Source organism: Castor canadensis, chromosome 1 (assembly GCF_047511655.1).
Source record: "Castor canadensis chromosome 1, mCasCan1.hap1v2, whole genome shotgun sequence".
Lineage (NCBI taxonomy): Eukaryota > Metazoa > Chordata > Mammalia > Rodentia > Castoridae > Castor > Castor canadensis.
Genome location: NC_133386.1, coordinates 204,130,016 through 204,156,236, shown reverse-complemented (window position 1 = coordinate 204,156,236; position 26,221 = coordinate 204,130,016). Strand labels below are relative to the sequence as shown.

Genomic DNA, 26,221 nt, shown 5'->3' with positions numbered 1-26,221 from the left:
CGAGTTCTTGGCGTTGGTCTTCCCAAAGTGGGTGGTCTGACAGTGAGACCAGAGACGGTGAGTGGGCGGCACATCCTAGCCCACACCTTCTCGGGGGGGTCCAGCCCTTGACGCTCCTGCTCAAATTCCTGGCATGGTCCCTACTGTCCTAGGAATCGGGCCCTGGATTGGCATTTAATGGCTCCAACACCCCTTCCTCTGCCAGGTCGTCACACCCACTGCTGTGACACCCCAGGACCCTCCTGGCCTCATTAGGCTTTAGGGCTTTGACACTGTATCCCCTTCATCCTGTTTTCTCCTCTGTTCTCTTTTGTTTCAGAAAGTCTTGGGAGTCTGATGAGCTCTCTCTCCTCTTGTTCAGCTCTCGGAAGTGCCTTGGGTTAGGGACCTTGCTCTAGTCCTGGTTGTAAGTGTCCTTTTGTCTTCTGTCCCCAGCTCAGGCTTCCAGTCCCGGTGGGAAGAACTGTCTCTGTTCTCCTGGGCTGTAATCGTCCTTTATCTCTAGAAATGTGCTTTTATTTTTATTTATGTTTTTGAGACAAAGTCTTGTTATGTAGCCCAGGCTGGCCTCGAACTTGAAATCTTCCTGTCTCAGCCTTCCTAGTGTTGGATTTACTGGCACGAACCACCACCACCCGACTTAGAAATACACTCATTTGCCCCAGTTTTCTCATGTATTTCCCACAGCAATCCTGGATGGGGTTAAATCAGTGTTCACCTGTAATCCTCAGAAGGTGGAAGCAGGAGGATCTCGAGTTCAAGGCCAGCCTGAGCTACACGATGAGTTCCACGCAACCTGGGCTACATAGTGAGAATCTGTCTCAACAAAACGAAAAAGAAAAAAGAGAACATTGGAGTTCAGCCTCTTGAGCCCTGTGGTTTATGGGCAGGAAGCTACTGGACTTGAATCCAGGCCTCCCTTTCTACCTAGAGTGCTCTGCACACTCCAAACCCACAGCACAACTGATAAGTTTGTGATATCACTGGACCAAAAGAGGCACCAGGAGCATCCGAAGTCTGGCTGAAGTTTCACAGATGGGTAGGGCAGTGCCAGCCCTAAACCCCCGTCTTGGAGGCAGGGATAGAGATTACCCAGACAGAACTAGGGATTGCATAGCTAATCTGGGGCTCAGACATGAGTCTATGGGTCCCTCCCTTTGGGGTGGAAGAAGTGGGGAAGGATGGAGCCAGAAGGTGGATTCTTTCTCTCTCTCTCTCTCTCTCTAACTGGGTCAAGAGGACTCAGGCTGTAGGGGGAAGCAGCTGGGGTCAGGAGACACTAGGCCTGGGAGTGATGGGAAATGGATAAGGGCAGGATCCCCCTGCTTATCCAGTGCCAGGCTGGGTACCAAGCACTTGCCTTATGTTATCCCCTTAATCCTTCTACAACCTGGGGTGTAGGAACAATGAGTCCCTGTTTGTAGAATAGCCAAGTGGCCTGCAGCAGCCAGACCTCCATATCAGGCCTCCTGTAATCTGACCATAATCCCCCTCTGTCCTCACCCACCTAGAGCATCTGTTTGTCAGGCTCCCCAAGTAAAGAAGTAGGGCCACTCTGGTGTCACATTCTAGCAGTCTCTGAGGTTTTCTAGGACCTGGCTGTTACCTCTTTTTCAGCATCTATCTTATCTTGTGTCCCTGTCCCTGGATCTGCCTCCCCCACCAGCCTCTAGGCCAGAGGCCAGAAAACACTGAGGATACCTTCAGGTCCCAAAGCCACTGGACCCTTCAGTTATGCCTCCCAGGTGTTTATTCCATAAGGCTTTGCCTCATGGCTGTGGCCCTTCATCTGTCACCTGGAATTTATAAAACCTTCCTAGTGCTCCCAGCCTGCCTCTTGACCACTTTGATTCCTTCTCTGCAAACATGGAACCAGCAGAAATAGTGCAAATCTCAGACCCATTTTGCCCCTCTGCTGCCTAAAATCCATCATGGCTCCCCATGGCCTCAGGACACAATTTAAGGCTCCTTAAGTTGGCATTCAAATCTTCAGTCAACTCCTGTTGCTCCACCCACACAAGCCAGGTGCAACAGGGATCAGCCTCCCTCCCCTCTAGGCCCCTTCCTCCTGCTTTTCCTGAGGAGCCGTGTGGATGTCACTCTGCCCCCAGGAAGCTTTCGTCAACCACCCAGACCTGCCATCTTGAGTAACTTACTGTCACAGCCCTGGTGACTAGAGCATCGTAACATCTCTTTCCTCAGATGCCAGCCCAGAGCCTGCCGGAGATGCTTATTCAATACTGTAACTGATTCTTATACTTGAAAAATGAAAGGTATATATTATTTTTCTTTATTGGAAATATAAGGCCAAGCATGGTGGAACACGCCTGAAATTCCAACTATAAGGGAAGCATGGGTAGAAGGATGGAGGGCCAAGGCAAAAACATCAGACTCTATCCGAAAAATAAGGGAAGCACAGGATGGGGGGGCGTGGCTCAAGTGGCAGAGCACATGCCTCCCATGCAATCCCAGTACAAGGAAGGGAGGGAAGGAGGGAGGGAGGGAGGAAGGAAGGAGAAAGAAATTTAAGAATTAAAGAAAAAAGTGGTAACACATTTTTACCACCCAGACCTAATTTGTCATTTTTGCTTGTTTGCACTTATTTTCTGAATGATTTAAAAACACTTCATAGTAATGTATGAATAACTGATCCTTATAAATTTAGAGTATCGGGAGCCAGCATGGTGGCTGAGCACAAAGCCAAGTTGTCCAAGAAACAGCTAGGAGAGGAAGAGAAGAAGACCATTAGTGAGGAGCTCAAAGAGAAAGAGTTTCATAATAGAAGACCTTCTCCCCCTTCCCCTTTTCCCCCTTCCCCTTCTCTCCATTCCCCTTCCCCTTTCCCTTTCCCCTCTCTTCCTCCTCCTCCCCCCCCCTCATTCTGGGGATTGAACTCAGAGTCTCAGGCACACTGGGCAAACACTCTGCCATTTGAACTAATTCCCCAGCCCCAGAGTTTCATGTTCTGTAAAGATCTTCCCTATGAGTCAGCACTGTGGTTCATGCCTATAATCCTTGCCATGGGGGCAAAAGGGGGAAGTTTTCTAGACCCTAGCTCAATAAGTAATCCCAGCATGGTGGTGGGTTCCTTTGATCCCAGTTATTTGGGAGGTGTTGGTAGGAGGATCGCCATCTGAGGCCAGCCCCTGGCAAAAAGCCTAAGACTGTATCTGAAAAGTAACTAAAGCAAAAAGGGCTAGAAAGAAAGAAAGGAAGGAAGAGAAGGAGGGTGTGAGTGAGTGTGTGTGTGTGTGTGTGTGTGTGGAGAGAGAGAGAGAGAGAGAGAGAGAGAGAGAGGAGAGGCGAGAGAGGAGAGGGAACGAGGAAAGCTTATTTTGGAACTTATCCTGATGGTATTCCTATAGTTGTTAACACTGTAATTTTTTTAATGTAGAATCCTGGAAACAGATTGTTTTTGAAACAGATGTGTGATAGATAACTGCATCCTTTCCTGTGTTCATTGGTAGTGGAACTTTAGCCCTGAATCTTGAAATGCACATAGGCATAGGATTGCTTCCTAAAGAATTTTTGACCTCATTTTTTTTTTTTTTGTAGTACTACAGTTTGAACTCAGGGCCTCTGCTTGCCAGGTAGCTACTCTACCACTTGAGCCACTCCACCTGCCCTGTTTTGTGTTAGGTATTTTTGAAATAGGGTCTCTTGAACTATTTGCCCTGGCTGGCTTCAAACCATGATGCTCCTGATCTCTGCCTCCTGGGTAGCTAGGATTACAGTCGTGAGCCACTGGCAGCTGACTATTTTGTGTGTGGAGGGGTGGTACTGGGGTTTGAACTCAGGGCCTCATGATTGCTAGGTAGGTTCCCTACCAGTTGAGCCATTCCACCAATTTTTATAAAAAAAATAGAAGAAAAAATATATGTATAGTTTTTATAAAACAAAAACATATATAAACTATATGTGTATATATATATATATATATATATATATATATATATATGTTATTTAACATAAGGTCTGCAGTTATGTCTGGGGTTGCCTGGATTGTAACCCTCCCAGTTATGTTTCCTGCGATGATAGGCATGCACCACCATACCCAGATTTTTATTGGTTGAGATGGCTTCTCATGAACTTTTTGCATGGGGCTAGCCTCAAACCAAGATCCTCCCTATCTCCACCTCTGGAGTAGCTAGGATTAGAGGTGTGAGCCACAAAGGCTGGCTTTGATTTTCTTTTTAATCTGTGACTAATTATCTCAATCGTTTTTCTGATTTGTTGAACTATTGTTAACCTAAAGGGGAGGCAGTGTGAGGCTGCTGAGAGCAAAGATTGAAGCCAGTCAGGATTAAATCCTAGACTCTACTATTGACCAGTTGTGTGGCATTGAGCAAGTTCCTTGACCTCTCTGTGCCTCAAGGTGTAGTTGCAATGATGAAATGTTTTCATTTGTAAAGCTTTAGACTAAGACTTGGCACATGGCTGTGCTGTGTAAATGTTTACTGTTCTCATTTTACTATTCTGGGGAAAAAAGCCTTTTGTCCTGATATAACAGTCTTTCATTTTACTGCTAGATCTGTTTTATTTAGCTTTTACATCAACGCTCACATGTAAAGTGGTTTTGTTTCAATGTTATGTTAATCTGTTAACCATGACTCTCTTGATCTCTGCCTCTCCAGTAGCTAGGATCACAGGCATGAGCACTGCACCCAGCTTGTTTGTTTTGGAGACAGAGTCTCACTAGGTAGTTCAGGGTAGTCTGGAATCGTTGTGTAGCCCAGGCTGGCCTCAAAGTTGCAATCCTCTTGTCTTAGCCTTTTGAATGCTATGATTACAGATGTGTGACACCACATCTGGCTTGGCTTCCATCTTTTTCTATTTATTGGAAGCATTTGCTGAGGGCAAAAACTGTCCATTTCTTGAAGTGTGACTATTGTAAGCTAAGGCCACCTGGAGCTGGAACTACTGCTGCCACTATTTTTGTTTTGTTTTGTGATACTGGGGTTTGAACTCAGGGCCTTACACTTGCTCGGCAAGTGCTCTATCACCCAAACCACTCCACCAGCTCTATATTGTGTTGGGTACTTTGTGTGTGTGATACTGGGGTTTGAACTCAGGGCCTTCACCTTGAGCCACTTCACCAGCCATTTTTTTGTGATGAGTTTTTTCAAGATAGGGTCTTATGAACTATTTTGCCCAGGCTGGCTTCAAACCGAGATCCTCCTGATCGCTAACTCATGAGTAGCTAGGATTACAGGTGTGAGCCACCGGAGCCCAGCTCATGTTGGGTATTTTTGAAATAGGGTCTCGCTCTTTGTCCAGGTTGACCTCAAAACAAGATCCTCATGATCTCTGTTTACCTAGTAGCTATGATTATAGGCGTGAGCCATTGGCACTCAACCTGACCACTGTTTTCATCTCTCTTGTGATAGTTTGTCTATTTGCTTTGAGCCAGGTTTGACCAGAAGATTTTAAAGAACATTTTATTGTTTCAATATTCTTTTTAATATAAAATATTTCTCTGGGCCAGGAATGGTGGTGTACACCTGTAATCCTAGCACTCAGTAGGCCGAGGCAGAAAGATTTCAAGCTACAGGGCATCCTAGACTACATAGTAAGACCCTGTCTTAGTAACCCCAAATAAATAAATAAAATAGAAATATTTCTCTGCCTCTTTTAATGATTTTGCCTTGAGGAGTCAATGTTCTCTGACACTAATAACACTATGCACACTCTCTTTTAGTTAGTATTTGGTAGGCTTTTTTCAACCTCTTTATTTATAATAATTTCTCTTATTTTATAAGTATCTCTTAAAAACATCTAACTAAATTTCATTTGTTTTATTGTAATTTAATCAGTGTCTACCTTTTAATTTTTTTTGGTGCTGTTAGGAATCCTCCCCATCTTTCAAAAAGAGTTTGAGCCATTTATATTTATTGTTATTGCCACTGGCAAGCATGAAGCCCTGAGTTTAAATCCCAGCCCCCCCCCAAAAATAAGTAAATAAAAGGGTGCAATTGGTCCTCAACACCCAAAGATACGGGTTCTAGGACCCCCTGAGGGTACCACGTCCACGATGCTCACCTCCTCATGTCACCTGGTGCAGTATTTGTGTACATCCTCCTGTATGCTCTGCTCATCTCTAGACGGCCTATGATGCCTAACTATGAATGCTATGTGCAGTTAGTGCACTGCTTGCCCCAAATTCGTCCCCATGTCCTCCAGGTACCCCACCAGCCATGACCAACTGACTTTAACCCCTCAAGTCTCAATTTATGGAAAGAAAAATTCAGGAGATTTTCAGTTCAAAACAGCAGAGTACAGCTTGAAGTCCACTCTGTCCTTCTCACACACACCTGAACCAGAGAAGACAAAGACATTTGAATAATGAACACTCGGTCACACCGATGAGACTTGAAGTAAGCCTCTCTCCAAGGAGGAAAACAGGAAGAAACCTCCTGCCAGCAACAGGCCTGCACCCAGCCCCGGGTGTTCAGTCAGCTGTGACCCCGTCGTCCAGCTGTGGTCCAGTGTCCCTCTTTGACTTATGCTGCTCTGACACACTGAGTGTCGCCTGCATTTCCATCAGGTGAGGTCTCAGGAACAGGTCCTAGTACAAGGCCTTTAGGCCACTTCTCCTGCCACTTCCCCACAGCAGAGCTGGGCTCAGACACCCAGCACATCATGTTCCCTCTGCCCATCCTCCAGTCGTCCCTGATGCCCTGCCCACACCCTCTTGTCCCTCACACAAAAGCTCTGGTCTTCGTTTTCACCCACTGTAGTCCTTGATGGCTATTTGAGATGACAGACACCAAGACCAGCTACACACCCTTCCACTAATCCCAAGCTGTTAGATACACGAACCGCACCTTCCCCACTCCTCCAGGATCCAGTTTTTAGAAATGCCAGGCCCCGCCTTACAAATCAGCAAAAAGAAGAGAAAAACCCTGTGGAGCCTTTGTCGTCAGGCACTGGTTGGACTGCTCACCTGTTATTATATTTTCTTCCTCCTGTGACCGCTTCGTACCTTGCAAAGACAATGTCCTCCCATGATGAAAACCTCAGAGCCTCAAAGAACAAATGCACTGAGTCATGAGGCCCTGGCCGTATTTGTGGCTTCCTTTTTCCATTATGTGTTCCATGTCCCCTGTCCCTAGTCAGTGCCTCAGATGCTCAGGAGCTTTACTGGTACAGTGACTTAGTAGTATAAAGATTTCATGGTGGCTTATATCTGTAATCTCAGCAACTTGGGAGGCAGAGATCAGGAGGATCACAGTTTGAGGCCAACCTCAGCAAAATGTTAACAAAATTCCAGGAGGACGTGCCTCAAGTACCTGAGTGCATGTCTAGCAAGCACAGGGCCCTGAATTCAAACCTAGTGCCACCAAAAAAGTTTAAAAATCTAAAACTAGATCAAACAAAAATGCCACTTATTTTGGTTGCCAGGTGTGGTGGCTCATACCTGTAATCCCAGCTACTTGTGAGTTGGGGATCAGGAGGATTGCAGTTGGAGGTCAACCAAGGCAAAAAAGTTAGTGAGACTACATCTCAACCAATAAGTCTGCGTGGTGTGTGCACCTGTCATCCCATCTAGGAAGAAGGCCATAGGTAGGAGAATTGAGGGCTGAAGCTGACCTCCAGGCAAAAACTCAAGACCTTACTTGAAAAATAAGTAAAGCAAAAAAAAAAGGTCTGGGGGCAGGGTTCAAGTGGTAGAGAGCCTGTCTAGCAAGTGTGAGGCCATGAGTTAGAACCACAGTACCAGCAAAAAAAAAAAAAAAAAAAGTCATGGGTTTCCAAACTAATCTATAAACTCATTACAAATTCTGACCAAAGTCCCATCAGGGCTTTTGATGGACTAAAATTTGATACTAAGATGTATATGGCACTTACAAAGAACCAAGAATGGCCAAGCCTTTTTTATTTTTATTCTTTGGTACTAGGGCTTGAACTCAGGGCCTCACAATTGCTAGGCAGGTATCCTACCACTTAAGCCACTCCACCAGCCCTTTTTTGTGATGGGTTTTTTCAAGACAGGGTCTCGTGAACTATTTGCACCGACCAGCTTCAAACCATGATCTTCCTGACCTCTGCCTCCTGAGTATCTAGGATTACAGGTGTGCCAACAGCACCCAGCTTTATTCTTGTGGTGCTAGAGATTGAACCCAGAGCCTCAGGCACACTAGGCAAGCTACAACTCCAGTCCTGGCCAAGTCACTTCTGAAGAACAAGATGGAGTGCACAGGCCACCCTGCCAGAGAACAGCACTCACTCTACAGCTATATTCACCAAGACAGGTAGGCCAGTGAGGCTGATGGCAGTGCTTCTTTATCAGAATTAGGCAGATGCTCAGCAGTTTGGCTTTGTTTTCTTCTTTGGAGACTTTTTTTTTTTAGGTGGGGACTGGGGTTTGAACTCAGGGCTTCATGCTTGCAAGCAGACACTCTACCACTTGAGCCACACCTCCAGTGTGGTTTTTGCTCTGGTTATTTTGGAGATGGGATCTCACAAACTATTTGCCCAGGCTATCCTTGAACCTGGATCCTCCCCATCTCAGTCTCCCAAGTAGCTAGGATTACAGGCATGAGCCACTGATGCCTGGCTGTTGGAAGCCATTTTAAGAATCATTTTATAAATGTACAGGCATTAGGGTGTTTTTGTCTCCTGGTTTTGTTAGTTTTAGTTTCATTGCTTTATAATGAAAGATTGCTGTCTGTACTATTTTTCTCTCCGGAATGTTCTAAAACTTCTCTTGGAGGCGTGATATATGGTTTCCGTAGGGAATGTTCCAAGAGCAATTGAAAGGATGACATCTTCGGTGTTTGCTCTTGCAGAGTTTGAAGTCTGTGTTTAGAGCTGCCAAGGCCCTCTCTCCTCACGTGAGAGAGGTTTGTGAATGTCGGTTATGTAATTCTGTAGAGGTTCGTGACTGTAATTCTTTCACATTTTCCTGCTTTTGTGAGAGATAGAGGTGTGTTTTTCATTTCCATGGTCTTTGTGGCTTTGGGAGACGTCTGACAGATCAGTGGTAACAGTAACACCGACTCCACCACTGAAAACCACAGGGTGAAAATATTTTCTTTGAGTTGATTGTCTCTCTGATGATCTGATGAATAGCAGTGATCAGTGGTCACTGTACAAGGGAAATCCTCAGTTGTGACCGAGTTAAATTCTTTCATTTCTGGGTCCCGTTTAAACAACTCATCCCCAGCCTAAGTCCATTCATAAGGACTTGTTCTTTAATTTTCATTCTCTGTTACATCTTTTTGTTCTCTTTCACTCGTAGGTGAGTCCACTGCAGGCTTTCCCAGCCTTGACTCTGTGTATGGACATTTGAGGTCAGAGAATTCCTCGTTGTGAGTAGCTGTCTTGTGCAGGATATTCAGCAGCCTCCCAGGTGCCAGCACCAGCCACAGTTGTGGCAACAAAGATGCCTCCAGTCATCGTCAAATACCCTCTGGGGAACAAAGTTGCCCCTAGTCAAGAACCACGGATCTATTTGGAGTTTATTCATATGGTGTGAGGTAAGGACCAGATAACTTCCTTAATACAATGGACCTATTTTATTAACATTGTCTATTACATACCTCTTCTTTTAAAACTTACAGTAATGTACTGCTTAATGATGTTTGGTCAACAACAGACAGCATATATGACAACGGTCCCACAGACTGTACATCATAGCCATTTTAGTTTTTATGTAAGCACATTCTAGGATGTCTGCACAATGATGAAATCACCTAACGGTGTGTTTCTCAGAAAGCATATCAGTTGTTAAGTGATGCATGACTGTATTTATGAAGGCACTGCTATTACCTCCTGAGTTCCTGCACAGGCATGGATTTGTTGTTTGTGGTAGAGGCTGTCTAGATATCACAGACTTCTTTCTTCTTCTTGGGCTAGAGCTGAACTGTGTTTCTCAGGCACCTGGCATCCAAGTGGGGTAGAAGTGAAGTGTGTCACTTTCAGACCTGCGTATTTGGAAGCAAGTGTGTCTTCACCTCTTTCCTCTCTCCCTCCCTCCCTCCCCCTTTCCAAGAACACCTTGAAGGGTATGATCTGAACTCAATTAGGCAGTTCTCACTAGGGTCTCACATAGCTAATCAAATGACAGCTACCTGGAGGACTTCTTCCTCACCTGGCTGGCAACTGGCACTGGGCTGTGTGAACAACTGAAGACCAGAAAAGTTAAGGTTCATCCACTTTGCCTGGCCAGTGTTCTCTCCTCCTCTTCTCTCTCTCTTCCTCTCCTTTCTCCCTGTGGCAGCCTCAGAGTACCAGGTAGTCATTTTACACAGAATCTGAAAATGAGTGTCACAGAGAAACTGCAAAGTGGGGCTATCTTTTCTAACTTAGCCTGGGAGGCTTCATTGCATCACTTCCACTACATAGCACTTCAGTTGCATCGTGGTCACCGAGTCTGCCACACCCTCCTTCCACAGGGAAAAAAAAGTCCACCCCTGCCTTCCACAGGAAAGCACAGAGATGCTGGAAAGTCCAAGTACTGTGGACATGTTTTTAAATCACTCTGAAGAAATCTGACACATTCCCAACTCATGCCCTTGTGGCCTGTGACCTGTCTTTCTGTCTAGAAGGCTGCAGGGTCTTCATTTTATTGCTGGGGGCTCTGAAATTTCATTCTATGCTTTTGTATCAAACTTGGGTCCGTCTGTGAGCACCGTGTGCCTTTCACTCTGAAAGCTGTGCTCTTCTTCCTGGGAAACTGTGTTGTATTATTCATTTGACCATTTGCTTCCTAGTATTTGATTTTCTGCCCCTCCCCTCCCCTCTCCGTTTTTCTTCTTTCCATGCTTTCTGTTCTGTTTTTACATCAACTTTTTTCAACTTTTATCTCCTAAAATTTCTATCACATTTTAATTCCCAAGAACTTCCCTCCCCCAGCCCCCGAATGTTCTTTTTAATAGCTTCCCTTTTTTATATTTTGGATGCAATATCTTTTTTTCTTTTAATCTCTCCGAAGGTAGTGATTAATGTTCATTTGAATTTTTTTTTTTTGCGTGTGTGCAGCCTGCATGGTCTCTATCTTCTCTAAGTGCTTTTTTCCTCCCTGCTTATTATTCTCTCATTTTAGAAAGTCCTCTCGAATATCTGACAGTTGTTTGCTGTCGCATTGGGAGTACATAGGAAAGCTAAGATCTGCGGGAGACTGGCTAGAAACTCTAGAGCAGGCTTGCGGTGTCCGCACGGGGTCGCTAGATTGCACCCCCCCCTTGTCAGTTTCCTTCTCGCGAGAGGCCTCCTGCTCGCGCGCTGGGGGGGGGGGGAGTCTTCTGGGCCTGACTGCGCATGCGCATGAGGGCGGGGCCGGGGCTCAAGCCTGCTGCAGGCTTCCAGGGCTGCTCGGTGCTCTGCCCCTGCCTCGCGCCTCACAGGTGTGAGCAAATGAATGACGTTTGATGCCAACGAGTTTACTATGTGGCAATAGATGCCCGAAAACCATTGGCTAGGCTGGGTGGGCCAGGGAAGGGGGACACAGAAACAACCCCTTGGTAGGTTCATAGGGGCCACGATTGTTTGGAATCCTTTTCTAAAGCAGGGCCCTCTAGGCCAGCATTCCTACGGATGTGTGTTTGTGTGTATGGACCACTCCCAAACCCTCCTTTAACCCTTTCCCGACAACCCTAACGCCCATCTCCCAGTTTCGCCTCTTCCGAGTTCACTGGCCTCTGCTGGGTACTGTGGATGCTGACTTTGGACTTCTCACTTTGGCTCCCGGCAAGGGGGGCAGTAAGCGATGCCACTCAAAGGTCAGCCCTCAGTTTCTTTCTGTGAGGTCTTTCAGCGCTGCCCTTCTCGGCTGGGGCCAGCCTGCTGTCCTGTGTAGAGCCCTGGAAAGTTCAGGTCTTGGGCTGTCATCCCCTGGTCTGGTCACGGGGGACTGACACTAAGGTGTGGCAGATGAAGACGCACTGTGGCCTGAGTCCCCCAGGTTCCCAGATCCTGAGGACATGCTCAGGCAGGTGTCACTGTTGTCACCTGCCTGAAGGCAGTACTGCTGGCTCTCCATGTTTGTGTCTTTGTGTTCCAGTGTGCCAGTCATGGTGCTGTTCTGCCCCCACAGCACCGGAAATCAAGTGTCTAGTGTCCCCATAGTCCAGAGACCAGGCAGGGGCTGTTCCTCCCATGGACAGTCCATGGCTCCTGTGTTCTCACCCAAGCTAAAATGCCTGTGAAAAAGGCCATATGAGTTGGTGTGCCTGGGGTCATGTGTCTCCAGAGAAAAGAGACAGGAAAACACAAATGGACAATGGCCAGACCATATGTGAAAATAGAACTCAGGCCTGCAACCCTCGGCAAGCAGCCCAAGACACCAACCCCTTATCCACCACAGCCAGTCCTCTGAAAATCACATTAGGACTATCCTGGAAGCTTCCCTGATTTTTATTAGATTTTTAGATTCCAGCTTTTTAAAAATTTTCCCCTTTTACACACAACAAAATAGAAGAAATATAGAATTCAAACTGTATTCACAAAAAATTGCAGAGAGGAATTGTTTACAACAAAGAAACATGTAAAATTAAGGTAGTTATCATAGATACATTAAAAAACCAAATCAAACATACAGTATAATTGGCACCACTGTGTACAACAATATTGAAGGCAAGGAAACAGCAACTTTTCTTGGGCCCCAGGGCAGTCATGGTCTCCAATGAGAACCTGCAGTCACCGAAATACAGCCAGCATTACCACAAAATGACACTTACTCCTGAAGGCTTTTCCTGGAGTAACAAATTCAGTAGGTTATTTTATTTTGTACTACAATGAATCTTGACTGCACATAGGAAGACAAGGTCAAAGACATTCACCTTAGCCTACTGTGTACTTACAGTCAGCTGAAAATCTGAAATGCTAACAATTCTAAATACAATCTTTTAGAAGTATGCGACTCAAAATTCTTCAAGGATCAACTAACTTGAAGTAGGGAACAAGAGCTCCAAGCCTGTCAGATTCTCCCACATGGGACAAAGGATCCATGTTTCCTAGAAACTGCTAAGTTTTGCACAATAGAGAAAACTACACATGCCAGGGCATGGAATTAGTTTCATTTTATTCCATGGGAATTCTTCTGTGGTCACAAAGCAGAAAGAGGAATGAATCTTAGTTGGTCTCTCCATCAGAAGTAATAAACAGTCTCCACATTCTCGAAGCCAGGCTGTTTTTTAAGCAGACTGGGAATGGATACAACCAACTTCCTGTAGCCACAGACCACCACCTTGTATGTAGCAACCACCTCAAACAGTTATCCAAAGCCACTGTTAACTGTATTATTATAAAGGAAGTTGTCAAAAGTAAAATTCCAATTAACCCTGGGTGAGAAAAATCAAAACAAGTTGTCCAGTTAAGGCCAATTGATGAGAATGCATCCGGGCACACTTGACCTGAAGACGGCATGCACAAAGATCACGTGGCAAGTATGAATTTCTGTTAACTAAGAGCTGAGGGAGGGAGGGGGAGCAAGGAGCTGGGTAACGCTGGAGCATCCAGGTAGCACAGTAGCAACTGTTCCCCGGCAGTGGGTACTCCTTTAACCTCACTGAATCGAGCAGCTGCAGTATGCATTTTCCTTCTCTTTCTGTGTGGGAAGCATGTTCATTTCTGTCTTGACTGTACTTCAAAATGATTTCTTCCTTCCTTCCTCTCTCCCTCCCTTCCTTCCTTCCCCTCCCAAGCAAACCTAAGAAAGAGAAATGATCATGGATCTCTCTGTCTCTGTCTCTGTGTTTCTGTCTCTCTCTCTGTCTCTGTCTCTGTCTCTCTCTCACTCGCTCGCTCGCTCGCTCTCTCCCTCTCCCTCCCTCCTTTTTGAGCCGTACTGAGGTTGAACTCAAGGCTCTTCCCACCTGTATCTAAGATGACAAGGATGTGCCACCCCATCCAGATTTTTTTTTTTTTTCTATTGAGATGGGGTCTCTCGAACTTTTTGCCTGGGCTCACCTGGAACTGCAACTGCAGTCCTTCTGATCTCAGCCTCCCAAGTAGCTAGGATTACAGGTGTGAGCCACTGGCACATGGCTTTTCTTACCTTAGCAAAAGAGGTGTTGCCACCAGTTACAGCTGCACGTGGAGTTTTTATTAGATTGCTGCAAATTTCATGGAATCTTTACTGTTGTTCAGTGGTCCATTTACTGGAGCCAAAATTCTAGGTGCTAGAATGGGAACAAGGTAATCAGTCAAGCACAAAAACCTAACAAAACAGGAAAGAACACACACACACACACACACACACACACACACACACACACACACACACACACAAAACGGACAGTACAGATGGAGTTAGATAATGGATGATCAGAAACTCCAAGAAGGCTGGTGCAGTGGCTCAAGTGGTAGAGTGCCTGCCTAGCAAGCATGAAGCCCTGAGTTCAAACCCCAGTACCACCAAAAAAAAAAAAGAAAGAAAGAAGGAGGCCACACCACAGGGTGGGCAGATGGACACCACTTCTACATTTGCAGTTTCTGCAGCCAGCAGGTTGATTGGTACTGTGATCAACTCCCTCCACCGTGGTCCCCAAGGGGCAGTTTCAGCAGCCCTCCAACTCAGCTGCCCCATTACCTGTGCTGCAACCAGCTTTCACAAGTTTTTGTCTCACCTCTTGCAACTTAGGACCAACTGACTAGTGAAAGGCATGTACGTGCACGTGATGACTGCTTCTCATTACCCCCCTCCAGGTCCCTCCTGTCCCATCCTCGCCTCCACCAGGACACACTGAGCCTTCCCTTATGTTCACTCTGAAGCTATCTCATTCCGCTGTCTGCCTTTGAGTCTCTGCCAAATGCAAGTGACAGTGGCCGACTATGTGACATAGCCTCTATGTACTCTCATTTGTTTGTTTTGTTGTTGTTATTAGTTTGTTTTTGGAAGCACTGGGGTTTGAACTCAGGGCTCCATGGTTGCTAAGCAGGTGCTCTACCACTTGAGCTACTCTGCCAGCCCTAATTGGTCTTTTTATATACTTCAGAAGGGCAGATAGACATAGTTACTATGAGGGAACCGACGATATTTTCAGAGGAAAAATAAGGAAGCTATTGTTGGAAGGAGTTGGATGACAGATCAAAGTCCTTAGTAGTCAATGGGTGTGGGGATCTTTGGGATGTAGCAGCCAACGTGTATAACTGCAATATGCTTCTTGGATCACACATTAGTCCATTTTCCATTGCTATAACAAAATACCTGAGGCTGGGAAATTTGTAAAAAAAAAAAAGGGTAAATTTTTGCCTCCCTTAGTTTCTGGCAACAAGCAGGAAGCAAGAGTCCCATTCTGGGATACTGTTTGTGTGGCTTAGTGATCCTGAGGCATCTGACCAAGGCCAGCAGAAAGCCAGAAATCTCAGCACATCACACTCCCAGAGCTCTGGTTCTGGAATCTGGTGGGAGAATGGGAAAACCCTCTCCTTGTCTCCTTCCCCTTGTAAATCCGTATTGGCAGGAGAAAACATTGGGTGAACTCCATCTTTGTCATGATAACTCTTCTTACTATTGGTCCCTCTTCTCACAGAGATGGTCGTTGTTTTCCTTTGTGTCTGTCTTCTGTGTCATTGTCCTATGCGTCTGTGACTCGAGGCCCTCTCACAGACGGGAGGCTACAGTTCTTGCCATGCCTTGTGACTATAGACAAACTTTGCTGTGAGTCCTCCATTAAATAAATACAAACGAGTTTCTATTCATTCATTCATTCATTCATTCATTCTTGAGGATCAAACCCCAGGCCTTGTGCAAGCTGGGTTTCTTCATCTTTTTTTTTTTTTTGGTGGGAATGGAATTTTGAACTCAGGACTTTGCAGGCACTCTACCACTTATGCCACACTTCCAGTCCATTTTGCTCTGGTAATTTTGAAGATGGGGTCTCACAAGCTATTTGCCTGGGCTGGCCTTAAACTTTGACCCTCCCAATCTCAGCCTCCCAAGTGGCTAGGATTACAGGTGTGAGTCACTGAGGCCAGCTCTATTCGTCTTACTTCACATCCTGAGACCTTAGCTCCCAGCCAGGGAGACTCAAGTATTGGCGAGCGTCAGGTACCAGCTGAAGAGGCCAGGAATCCAAGAGGCAAAGTGACCAGCACAGCATTCTCTGTCTGACTGTGCCAACTCTCCAGAGCTGGCAGAGTAGCAGGCCCCAGTCGGAAGGGGCCTTTCTCATCCCAGCCTTAACTATCTTGTTGGTACTGAGAGCCCCCATCCTAGATAGCCCACCTGCTGGAGGATTAGCTGGTCTGAGCCTAGAAGTGCCTCGGGCTCCGTGGGAGACCCAGACACCACCCACAAACACTGTCCTTACCTCCTGTCACAGTGAGACCTTTATTTTCTTGTGCCACCTTTGGGAGTGAACTCTTGGGATCTGGGGGTCAGTATCTTCTTTTTTTTTTTGTGGTACTGGGGTTTGAACTCAGGGCCTCATGCTTGCTAGGCAGATGCTTTACCACTTGGGCCACTCCACCCTTTTTCGTGATAGGTTTTTTTGAGATAAGATTCGAAAACTATGTGCCCTGGTGGGCTTCGAACCATGATCCTCCTGATGTCTGATTCCCAAGTAGCTAGGATCACAGGTGTGGGAGTGGGGTGCTGTATCTTCTGCACCCACTTTGGAGATACCTTTTGCATCCAGTGTGAAGATCTACTCCAATACTGGAAAGTTACCTCCTGGTCTCTCTCTGACAAGGCCTATTGTGATTGGCTGTGTCAGCTGTCAGTTTCAGGTTGTCACAGTTTCACTTACTGGCTGCATTAGCTTTGTAGGAATTTTCGTAGGAATACACAGTGTCAGAGCTTCCCACTTTCCTCCTCCTCCATTCCCTCCGTCTGCCCCCGACCTGCTTCAAAGGTATCCAGGTTGGAACTTTTTACTCACCCAAGTTCATAAGACTTACACGATGAAGGCCATCTATGAACAGGTCCCACTGACCATCCCTCCATCATCTCACCCCATGTGACACTTAAGATCCAGCTACTATCCCCTCCCTGAGAGTGGAGAGCCTACCATGCCCTCTGTAACTGCTTTGAAACTCTGGACACAGCCTGGAAGCCATGCAGGACCATTTCGGTAACCCTGGGAACAACCCAGAGGTTTCCAGGGATACTTAGTATTCCCCTCCCTGAAACATGTCGGGGGGATGTTGGGGGTGGAGCCCAGGGCCGTAGCATGCAGTCAAGCACTGGATCACTGAGTGACACCCCTAGCCCTCTGTATCACTGAAGTCAAACTCTCTGCCCACTGTAAAGTCATCAGAATCTGTGAACTCAGCATGGCACACTGGATGAAGGAAAGTTGTCACTGCCTGCATTTACTCCAGATAAGAGTTTGGAGTCTGATTCTTGTCCTCCCTTTTCAATGGTCAAAACCATCCTGCTCTACTGCTAGAGGCTGACCACGTGGCCCAGAGTCATGTGTGGGAAACTTCACCCCCCATACACAGTAGTGGGATTTGGGGCCCAATGGGAGGTGCTGAGATCCAGAGGGTTCCATCCTCATGATTAGCATCACCTTAAATGGGTTCACGCCATCCTGCTCTTCTGCTACGTGATGACACAAAGTCCTCCTCCACAGCGGTAACATGGTGCCATCTTGGAAGCAGAGACCAAGCTTGCTGGTGCCTTAACCTGGACTCCCATCCTCCAGAACTATGAGAAATAAATTTATACCCTTTGTAGATTACCCGGCCCAGCACCAGGTATTCTGCCATAGTAACAGGAAGTGGACTAAGGCACAATCACTGCTGCTCCCCTGCTATGGTTTGGAGATGGTCTGAGTGTGACCCCAGAAGGCCATGTGTCAAAAGCTTGGTACTCAGTGTGCTGAGGGGTGGTTGGACCTTTCAAAAATGGGGCTTAATGACCCAATAAAGTCATTGGGGGTGCTACCCTCAAAGGGATTAGTGGACTCTTGGGGTGAGTAACTTCCAGAGAGAGCAGGTTATTATATAAAGCCCCCGAGCCCCTTGCTTCCTGTCTCGTCATTTGACTGCTTTCTTCCTCTTGCACGTATTGCTACCGTGTTGTGATGCAGCCGGGAGGGCTCTCACCAGAGGCTGAACAGGTGAAGCTACCCACTCTTTCTCTAAATAAGCTTTTTAACTTTGTAAAGTATCCAGCCTCAGCTATCATGTTATAGCAATAGAAAACGGACCAATATGGTTCAGTGCAGCATCTACTAAGGAGACTGACACTATGTCTCTAGGAAATGAGTGACAAGGCTGCCTAGATATGTGTCGGGTTGTGACCAGCACTTGAAGTGATGGATGAAGGATTACTTGAACACAGGAATCTGTGCAAGAGGAGCTAAGGGGAACTAGCTCAAGACCAGCTCCCTGCATCAGCATGCCTCATGGCTTTTATTGAGTACAGCAAGTGGTTAAAAAATATTTTTACAAGCAATCAATCATATTGTTGGTGTCAGCAGGAAAGGCATGTAGCATAACAGATAAGAATTAGAACGAGAGGAACAGGAACTACAATTACCCTTAAGCAAAGGTTCAGAGGTCAAGGAATAGGCATGTCTTATTGAGATCAAACATTGAATGGATGTCTTCATCCATCTTGGAGGAGGTGCCTTCACTTTCATCCTCCTTTTTACGATCTCTTTAGCCATGTCTGAACCCCAACAGAAATGCAGCCTTAAAAAAAAAATGCTGGGTTCTGGTGGCTCACACCTATAATCCTAGCTATTTGGGAAGCTGAGATCAGGAGGATCACAGTTTGAGAAAAGTTTGAGGGACCCCATCTCTAAAATAACCAGAACAAACTAGACTGAAGGTTAGGCTTAAGTGGCAGAGTGATTGCTTTGCAAGTGCTAAGCCCTGAGTTCAAACCCCAGTCCCACCAAAAGCACACAAACAAACCAAACCAAACTTTTCTTATGAGTCAGGTACAGTGGTGCAAAACTGTAATCCCAGGACTCAGCAGAAAGAAGGAAACAGGAGAATCGAAATTTCAAGGCAGAGCAAGATCCTGTCTCAAAAAACAAAACAAGCAACAATAACAATTCTTTTTTTCCCATCCAGTTATAATTTGCTATAAGCTTTATAAACTTATAAACCTGTTTTTATCTCTGGCTGACAGAACCGATTATCAGACAAACATCTCATGATCTAGAAAACATGAGTGGATACAAACAGGGGCTGCAGATGACTGTGGGTGGCTCACACACCGGGCCAAGGGGACTTCTGGTGGCCCCTTCCTTTGGCCCTTTTGGCTTGCATTACCTCTCACTGGATGGATCATCTGTGCAGATAGGAGGTAGATAAGGAGCCAAAAGACAACTGGCCCTGCCCTGGCATCCACAGAACTTCTGGTCAAATTATTTCCCAGTGTGCTTTTATATATATCACCAAATTTCTGAAAGAGACCAACATGTCTGAGGACCTCCCCCTGTGCCCCAGGGGAACTCCAAATGGACCTCCTCCATTTGCCTCCACCTGTGGCCTCTTGCCATGCTGGTTTATGTGGGTAGACTGAAGGTTGATGTCATAACACTGGTAACAAAATAACTGACTGTATTCCTCATCTTGCATTCCTTTATGGATTGAATCAGATGAAGGAACTCACTTTACAGCAGAAATAATCCCCTTGCTTGCAAAGACTCTGGAATGCTCATTAAAATTCAAACCCATTGTGAAATTTCAGTGGAACATAAAAATTTAGATGTAAAGGCCAGGCCTGGTGGTACACCCCTGTAATTCCAGAGGCAGAGATGGGAGGATTTGTGTTTTGAGGCCAGCATGGGCAGCAACAAAAAAGTTAGTGAGGCCCTATCTCAAAAAAAAAGGGCGGGGGGGCATGGTGGTACATTTCTATAATCCCTGCTGCTCGGGAGGCAGAGGCCAAGGCCATCAATACTTCACCTTCCATGCCGGCCAAATGATAAACGTGGGCTCCTTTGTTCATAAGGTGACGCCACATAGCGTACTAGATGTGACATTATAAAATGCCACTGTGTGTCACCGTTCTACATTTTTCTCGTTATTGATATCCTTTCCCCAGTGATGGGACAGGAGTTCAATGTCACCACCCAAACAGCGAGCCTCTCAAAGCGCTCACGCTGATAGGCCAACAAGGAAGGGCTCTGCAGCCATTGGTAGAGAGCCCACTTCTATGCAAATTGCCCCAAGCCAGCAAACAGCGTCTAATCTGCATGTTTTAAAGGGCAAGATGGACACTGTCCATCAGGTAAGAAAGGCTCAGTCCCCCGACTGACTGACTGACTGACCGGCCTACGCCCAGAGATGGGAGACTGGTTTAACCATGATGGGGAAACATTTTGTTTTCTCCTATTTATTCAATATCATGCTAATATTTGCTTTTCTTTTTCTTCCTCTGCAGCTGCTTAGCTGCTTCCTCTCCCCACAGCTACCAACTCAGATTTTAATATGTGAAATTTCTAGGGAGGTTTTGGATGGGAGAAATGAGGGTGCTTTGGATGTGCCACCCAAAACATGCCACTCTGACTTTTGGGCTAAGAACACTTGAAAAACAACAGGTACAATATCACTCTGACCTTTTTCCTTAAAAGCAGCTGATGAAATTCCCTTGTGAAAGATACTGCTATGGTTTCAAAGCAGTTTGTCACCATCAAAACTCAGGCTCAAGCCAGGAATCGGTGGCTCACTCTTGTAATCCTAGCTACTCAGAAGGCAGAGATCAGGAGGATCTTGGTTCGAAGCCAGCCCAGGCAAATAGACCATAAGACCCTATTTCGAAAAAAACCCTTCACAAAAAAGAGCTGGTGGAGTGGTTCAAGGTGAAGGCCCTGAGTTCAAATCCCAGTACCACAAAACAAACAAACAAAAAAACCAACTCAGGCTCAGAAGGGCACCAGCAGCTCACGCCTATAATACTAGCTACTCAGGAGGTAGAGATCAGGAAGATAACAATTTGAGGCCAGCCTGGGTAAATACTTTGAAAGACCTTATCTCGAAGATACCCAACACAAAATAGGGCTGTTGGAGTGACTCAAGTGGTAGAGCAACTGTCTAGCAAGTGTGAAGCCCCGAGTTCAAAACCCCAGTACTTCCAAAACAAACAAACAAACAAAAACCCCCAACTCATGCTCAACTTTACCTGCCAACATAACGGAGCGGAGGTAGCAGGGTCCTTAAGAAGTGTTGTGGTGGAGGTGGAAATTTCTCGAGGGACTGATGCTTCTCTTATGGGGATGACTTAGTCATCACTGGGACTCCTTTTCTGTTTAGCACACAGATTTCCTTTCTCATGGGAACTGCTTGCCCTCTTGCCATGAGGTCTTTCACAGAAGCTAAGCAGAGTCCAGTGCCATGTTTGTTCTTGGACTTTAGGACTATGAGTCAAAATAAATCTCTTCCCTTTATAAATTACCTAGTCTCAAGTGTTCTCTTACAGCAACAGAAAACAGACCAAGACAGAGGACAATGCTGTTCTTATTACCAAGGAACGAATACAACAGCTGAGGGAAATCTGTACAAACCTTCTTAATCTTTCCCACATCTTCCTAATCACTCTTTGTTATTGTTTGTTTGTTTTGCAGTACTGGGATTTGAACTCAGGGCTTCATGCTTGCTATGTGGGTTCTCTACCACTTGAGCCACTCTACCAGCCCTTTTTGTGTTGGGTATTTTGGAGATAGGGGTGGCTTTGAACCATCATCCTTTTGATCTCTGCCTCCTGAGTAGTTAGGATTACAGGCATGAGCCACCAGCTCCCAGATCCCTCATCACTTTTGGACTGGGTTAAATACCCGAGCCGAAGCCCCTTGGCCTGTCACATTTTCAGTTTCCCTAATCTCTGTCTCAGTGTACAGGTGTTCAACACCTGTGTCTTTATACCAGGTAAAATTTGCATTAAATAAATTTGAATGCTTTTTCCCCTTTCATTGGGGGGGCAGTTCTGGGTTTTGAACTCAGGGCCTCACACTTGCTAGGCAGGCACTCTACCACTTGAGCCACTCCCCGGCCCTTTTTGCTTTAGTTATTTTTCGAATAGGGTCTCTTGGAACTGTGATCCTATTTACACCTCCCTCTTAGCTAGGATGACAAATACTATGCCCAGCTTATTGCCTGGTCCGGCTTTGAACCTCAGTCATCCCAATCTCCATCTCCTGAGTAGCTGGGATTATAGACATGAGCCACTGTGCTCAGCCAGCTGATCTATCTTAATGGGATTTTCGGAACCCAAAAAAGCCCTAAAAGGATGGAGGTAAAGCATTGCCTCCCATATAGTACCTCACTGGTTCTGCTTCTCTGGAGAACACCAATACACCAGCATTGCTTGTGTGCCTAGGATGCACCAAAGTTCATGTTACCAAGCAGCCAGAACACCTTCTGAACAGGAGGGTGACCCTCCACCAGCCACTCTGGGGTCAGAACTCCTAAAAGTCCAAGGATGGGGAACCTCTGTCACGCCTGTCATCCCAGAGTCCTTTCAGCTCCCCTGGCCTAGAGCCGGTCACTCTGGCCAGCTGGGACTACAAAACACTTTGCCCCTCGCTAGACGTTGGAGTCCTCCAGGGCAGTGACTGTGACTATTTCTCTTCCTTCTTTCTTTCCTTCCTTCCTTTGTTTTTTTTCCAGTAAACAAAGACCCAGTAGAGGGCTCCAGGAAGGCACTCAGACTGAGTATTTGGGTGCTTCCCAGCCCTCTGCTCTGCCCCTTTCCCCAGCCTGACAAGTGAGTGTCCCAAAGCCTGCTCCCCAAGAAACACAATGTTCACAGCTCAGCTTCTTATCTTGGAAATTTTATTGATCCTGGGGAAAGGGAGGCAAGAAGTTCCTGATTCCCCGGAGGAACCCATAAGCCTTCACTGTTTGCCATTGGCATTGATGGGGCGGTTCACATGGTCAGGGGAGGCCAGGAAGGCTTTGACCTTGGGCCGGCCGCTGAGACGTGACACATAGGCTGAGAGCAGGGGAAAGGCATCCAGGCAGCTGGGGGCCAGGACCTTGTGGGTCAGCAGCAAATCCAGCAGGTTGTAGTCTGCAAAAGAGATCTGCAGGACAGGGGCCAGGTCTTGGTTAGTGGGAGCAGGGCAGAGGTAGGGGTGGGGGGCAGAGCCTCAGCCCACCCTTTAAGTCTGGTCCACTTTGCTATGCAAGTGGCTTCTGCCTGTTTTCATCCATAAGGAGAGGGTGCCCAGGAAGGGGCAGGACAGGTCCGGAAGCTCACCTGGTCGCCCACGATGAAGGCCTGGCCCCCCTTGTTCTGGGACAGCAGGGTCTCAAAGGGTTTCAGGTGCGTGGGCAGGGCCTTCACATAGTCATTCTTGCCCGCCTCCTGCCAGAAGGATGCCAAGGTTGTGTGCCACTCGCATGAAACTCCCTGTTCTGTCCCCAAGACAGGCCTCTTCTGCTGCCTGCCACACCCCTGCACAGGCTGGAGACAGGAGCCCTGCTGCTGCGCTCGCTCCACACCTGGGCAAGTCCTGTCCACTTCAGCTGCTAATTCTCTTCCGCTCCATTCTCCCTTTCTATCCGGCAGAGCTCTCTAACTATATTCTCTCTTCTTATTGCAAAACCCTCGTAGCTGGTCCTCTGAGGATCCTTCCAGATCTCACATTCAGGCCCCTCAGTGGTCCCCACTGCCTTCAGTGCCCCCCACTGCCTTCAGTGCCCATCTCCCTCTCTTCCTACTCCACCCCTGTGCACACAGCTGCATGCCCCTGCTCTGCCTCTGCTAAACGGATCCCAGGTCCCCAAATGTCCTCCAGACCTGCATCCTTTGCCTGTCTGAAACAACCAGCACCTCATTCCAGAAACTGGCTACAGAGCCTCCTCCTCAGGCCGCCCCAAGAAGCCTTGGTCAACTCAAGGCCACAGAGAGGACATCTCCTGTCCTTGCCCTCTTGTCACTACTGCTGTTACTTGATGGGCTTGTTCCTAGTCTAGGAGGGTGAGAGTTGTCTTGTCCAAAATGGCCCCTGACCCCAGCACTGAGTGTGACCCAGTCCTGGCACCCTGACACAGGAAGGTCAGTCAGAGCCACACAGGGGTGGCATTGAGGGTTCATTCAGTGCCCACCGGGTGCTCACATAGTTGGTGTAGATGAGGGCGATGTATTTGCTGCGGATGTCCTCCACTCCGTCATTCACCATATCCACCAGGGCTGCCTCTTGCTGGTCCTTCCCATAGAGCCCTGGAGTTAGGGGGAGCAGAGGGCATGACTGGCACCTGATCCATACAAAGCATGTGCTGATCCACCCCAGGGCATGTGGCTGTCTCGGGTCACAAGTCCGGGAGGAGGAGAAGGAGGCTTGGACATCAGTGGGTTAGCCAAATCATGGAGGTGCTCAGAACTCATGGTGGCAGGCTGGCACAGGACAAGGGTGGCAGGTGGACCCCCAAGGCAAGTAGTGCAACCTCCTCTGTGCCCTGCTCTGTCCACTCCAGACTGGATTGAAGTGGGAGAGGCCAGAGGGCACATGGTCAGGAACGATGGCTGACGCCTTCCTCTGCTCTGAGTTGGGCCACCTGAGGATCAGGACTCACCAAAAGAGCGGCCCAGGTGCCGCAGGATTGCATTGGACTGGTACAGGGTGAGGTCGCCATCCTGGAACTTGGGGAGCTGCCCATACAGCTGGAGGGTGGCACAGCTCTGTGAGGGGCACTGAGCCTGGCTGTCTCCCACCAGCTGCAGCCCCCTCAGAGCCAGTCTCTGCCCCCACCAAGGTGCAGTCACTCACACAGGAAGCCTTGAGAGGGCTCTGATACCAAGAATCCAACATCACCACCTCCTCCTTCCAGCTTTGGTCCTGGTCAGCCAGCAACATGCGCATGGCCTCACAGCGCCCTGGTGGGGGACAGGGGAGGGGCATGGGGACAGTGCAGAGATCCAGGCTCACTGGGGAGGGGTGGGGAGTGAAGGGAAGGAACTTGGGAACAGAGACTCCTGAAGTCTGGCAGAACACGGTGGGGGGAGAAGGCTGGGCACTTAGAAGGAGGCCCAGCCTTGTAATCACAGGAAGTCAGGGACACGGATAGCCTGGGGTCCCCCCCCCAGGTGAATGAGGGGTCGTGGGCTGCGGCCCTCAGCCCTTGTCTCCCCTCTTTGGCTCCTACCTTGAACGGGGAAGTAGACAATGGTGTAGGGCGGCACTAGAGAGAACAAGAGAAGGTTGTTAGATCTTGGGAGAAGGGGACTAGGGCTGAGGGTCGCCGCTGCCCCCCAGGGTCCCGTCCCTGCTCTGGGCCTCCAGCCCTCGCCCGTCCCTCATGCCCCCAACTCCCCAGCATCCAACTCCGCACTGGGTCCCCGCCCCGGGTGCTTGGAGCGGGCTGCAGCGTGCAGGGAGCTCCGTGTCCCCCGGGGAGCCCCGGGGCCCGTCGTGCAGGGACACCTGGGGCGCCAGGCGGTGCAGACTCACTGGCTGCTGAGTAGATGGCGACGCGGTCCCACGACTGCGCAGACGGAGGCGGCGGCGGCTGAGCTCCGGCCCAGGCCTAGCGGGCGCCAGGCTATTTATAAGGGGCGTCTGCTCCGCTCCGCCCCGAACGGGGAGTCACCGTGGCGGCCCGCCACCAGCTCCGTGCGGTGATTGGCAGCGCCGGCCTCCTGTCCCGCCCACGCCCCTGCCCCCCGCCCCCCCCCCGCCCTGGACCCCAGACAGCAACATGGGGGGGGCAGGGTTCTGCCTGTCGGGCCTGGTGTGTCCTGGCGCCTGTGGATGGGGTGTGGGGGGCAGTCCCCAGCAGTCAGAAGGAAAGCCCTGACGAGCCTGGGGGAGTCACATCCTCTTTGCCCCCACCCCCACCCAAAGCAGTGTTTGGGAGAGAAGGCGTCACCTTTGCAAAGCGTCATTAATAGATGATATAAGTGAACCTTGGAACAGTCATTTCCTTAGTGGCCGGTCACCAATTCCCTGCAGCACCTGTGGCTGGCACGTTTGACCCAGCGACCCCACCGGGCACTTCCTCAAGCTCTTAGGGACCTCAAAGAGCTGGCACAAGGACTGTGATCCAACTGTGATCAACTGCTGAGGGAAGGATAAAAAGGCAGGGTGTGGCCCTCTGGGTCTGGCTGCCAGAGGTGGTACAAGCAGGGACAGGCAGCACCTGATGGGACAGAGGTGAGGTTGTGCTCAGGGAGGGCTGGGCTCAGCATCTCTGTCCCCCAACTCCTGTACCCACTCACCAACCTCTGGTCCTGCAGATGCCCTCCTATCTTAACACACAGCTCTCTTTTCTTTTTTTTTCTGCCAAAAAAGTTTAGTCATCTGTCCTTTGTCAAAAACAACCTGAAATTTGCCCTTCCCTATCTTCAAGGCCAGCTGCCCAATGAGCTACA

The 26,221-nt window shown here is 48.0% G+C and overlaps 1 protein-coding gene and 1 long non-coding RNA gene across 4 annotated transcripts in view; one reads left to right on the top strand and one right to left on the bottom strand.

The window, feature by feature from the left end:
* LOC141414868 (uncharacterized) overlaps positions 1 to 26,221 on the top strand; it is a 57,106-nt gene that overhangs the window by 344 nt on the left and 30,541 nt on the right. Inside the window, exons 2-3 of the long non-coding RNA XR_012439813.1 lie at positions 320 to 406; positions 9,242 to 9,479. This is a non-coding gene — a long non-coding RNA (uncharacterized lncRNA). The remainder of the gene's footprint in view (positions 1 to 319; positions 407 to 9,241; positions 9,480 to 26,221) is intronic.
* LOC109692070 (glutathione S-transferase P) lies at positions 22,664 to 25,424 on the bottom strand. Of its 3 annotated transcripts, none has more exons than XM_074050231.1 (7): positions 25,302 to 25,424; positions 24,997 to 25,032; positions 24,621 to 24,727; positions 24,427 to 24,514; positions 23,970 to 24,073; positions 23,108 to 23,314; positions 22,664 to 22,931 (listed from the first exon to the last, which is right to left on the bottom strand). In XM_074050231.1, coding segments are annotated over exons 1-7 (732 nt in total). In that variant the 5' UTR covers positions 25,303 to 25,424; the 3' UTR covers positions 22,664 to 22,742. The 3 variants fall into 3 exon arrangements, with proteins under 3 accessions (XP_073906332.1, XP_020028045.2, XP_073906337.1); XM_020172456.2 differs by having other exon boundaries at positions 23,108 to 23,215; XM_074050236.1 differs by having other exon boundaries at positions 25,275 to 25,380.

Coding starts and splice junctions, on each gene's coding strand:
- LOC109692070 (XM_074050231.1), bottom strand. Junction 24,074..24,426: donor GCACCTGGGCCGCTCTTTTG/GTGAGTCCTGAT, acceptor CCCTAACTCCAG/GGCTCTATGGGAAGGACCAG. Junction 23,315..23,969: donor CCCTCATCTACACCAACTAT/GTGAGCACCCGG, acceptor TCCTGTCTCCAG/CCTGTGCAGGGGTGTGGCAG.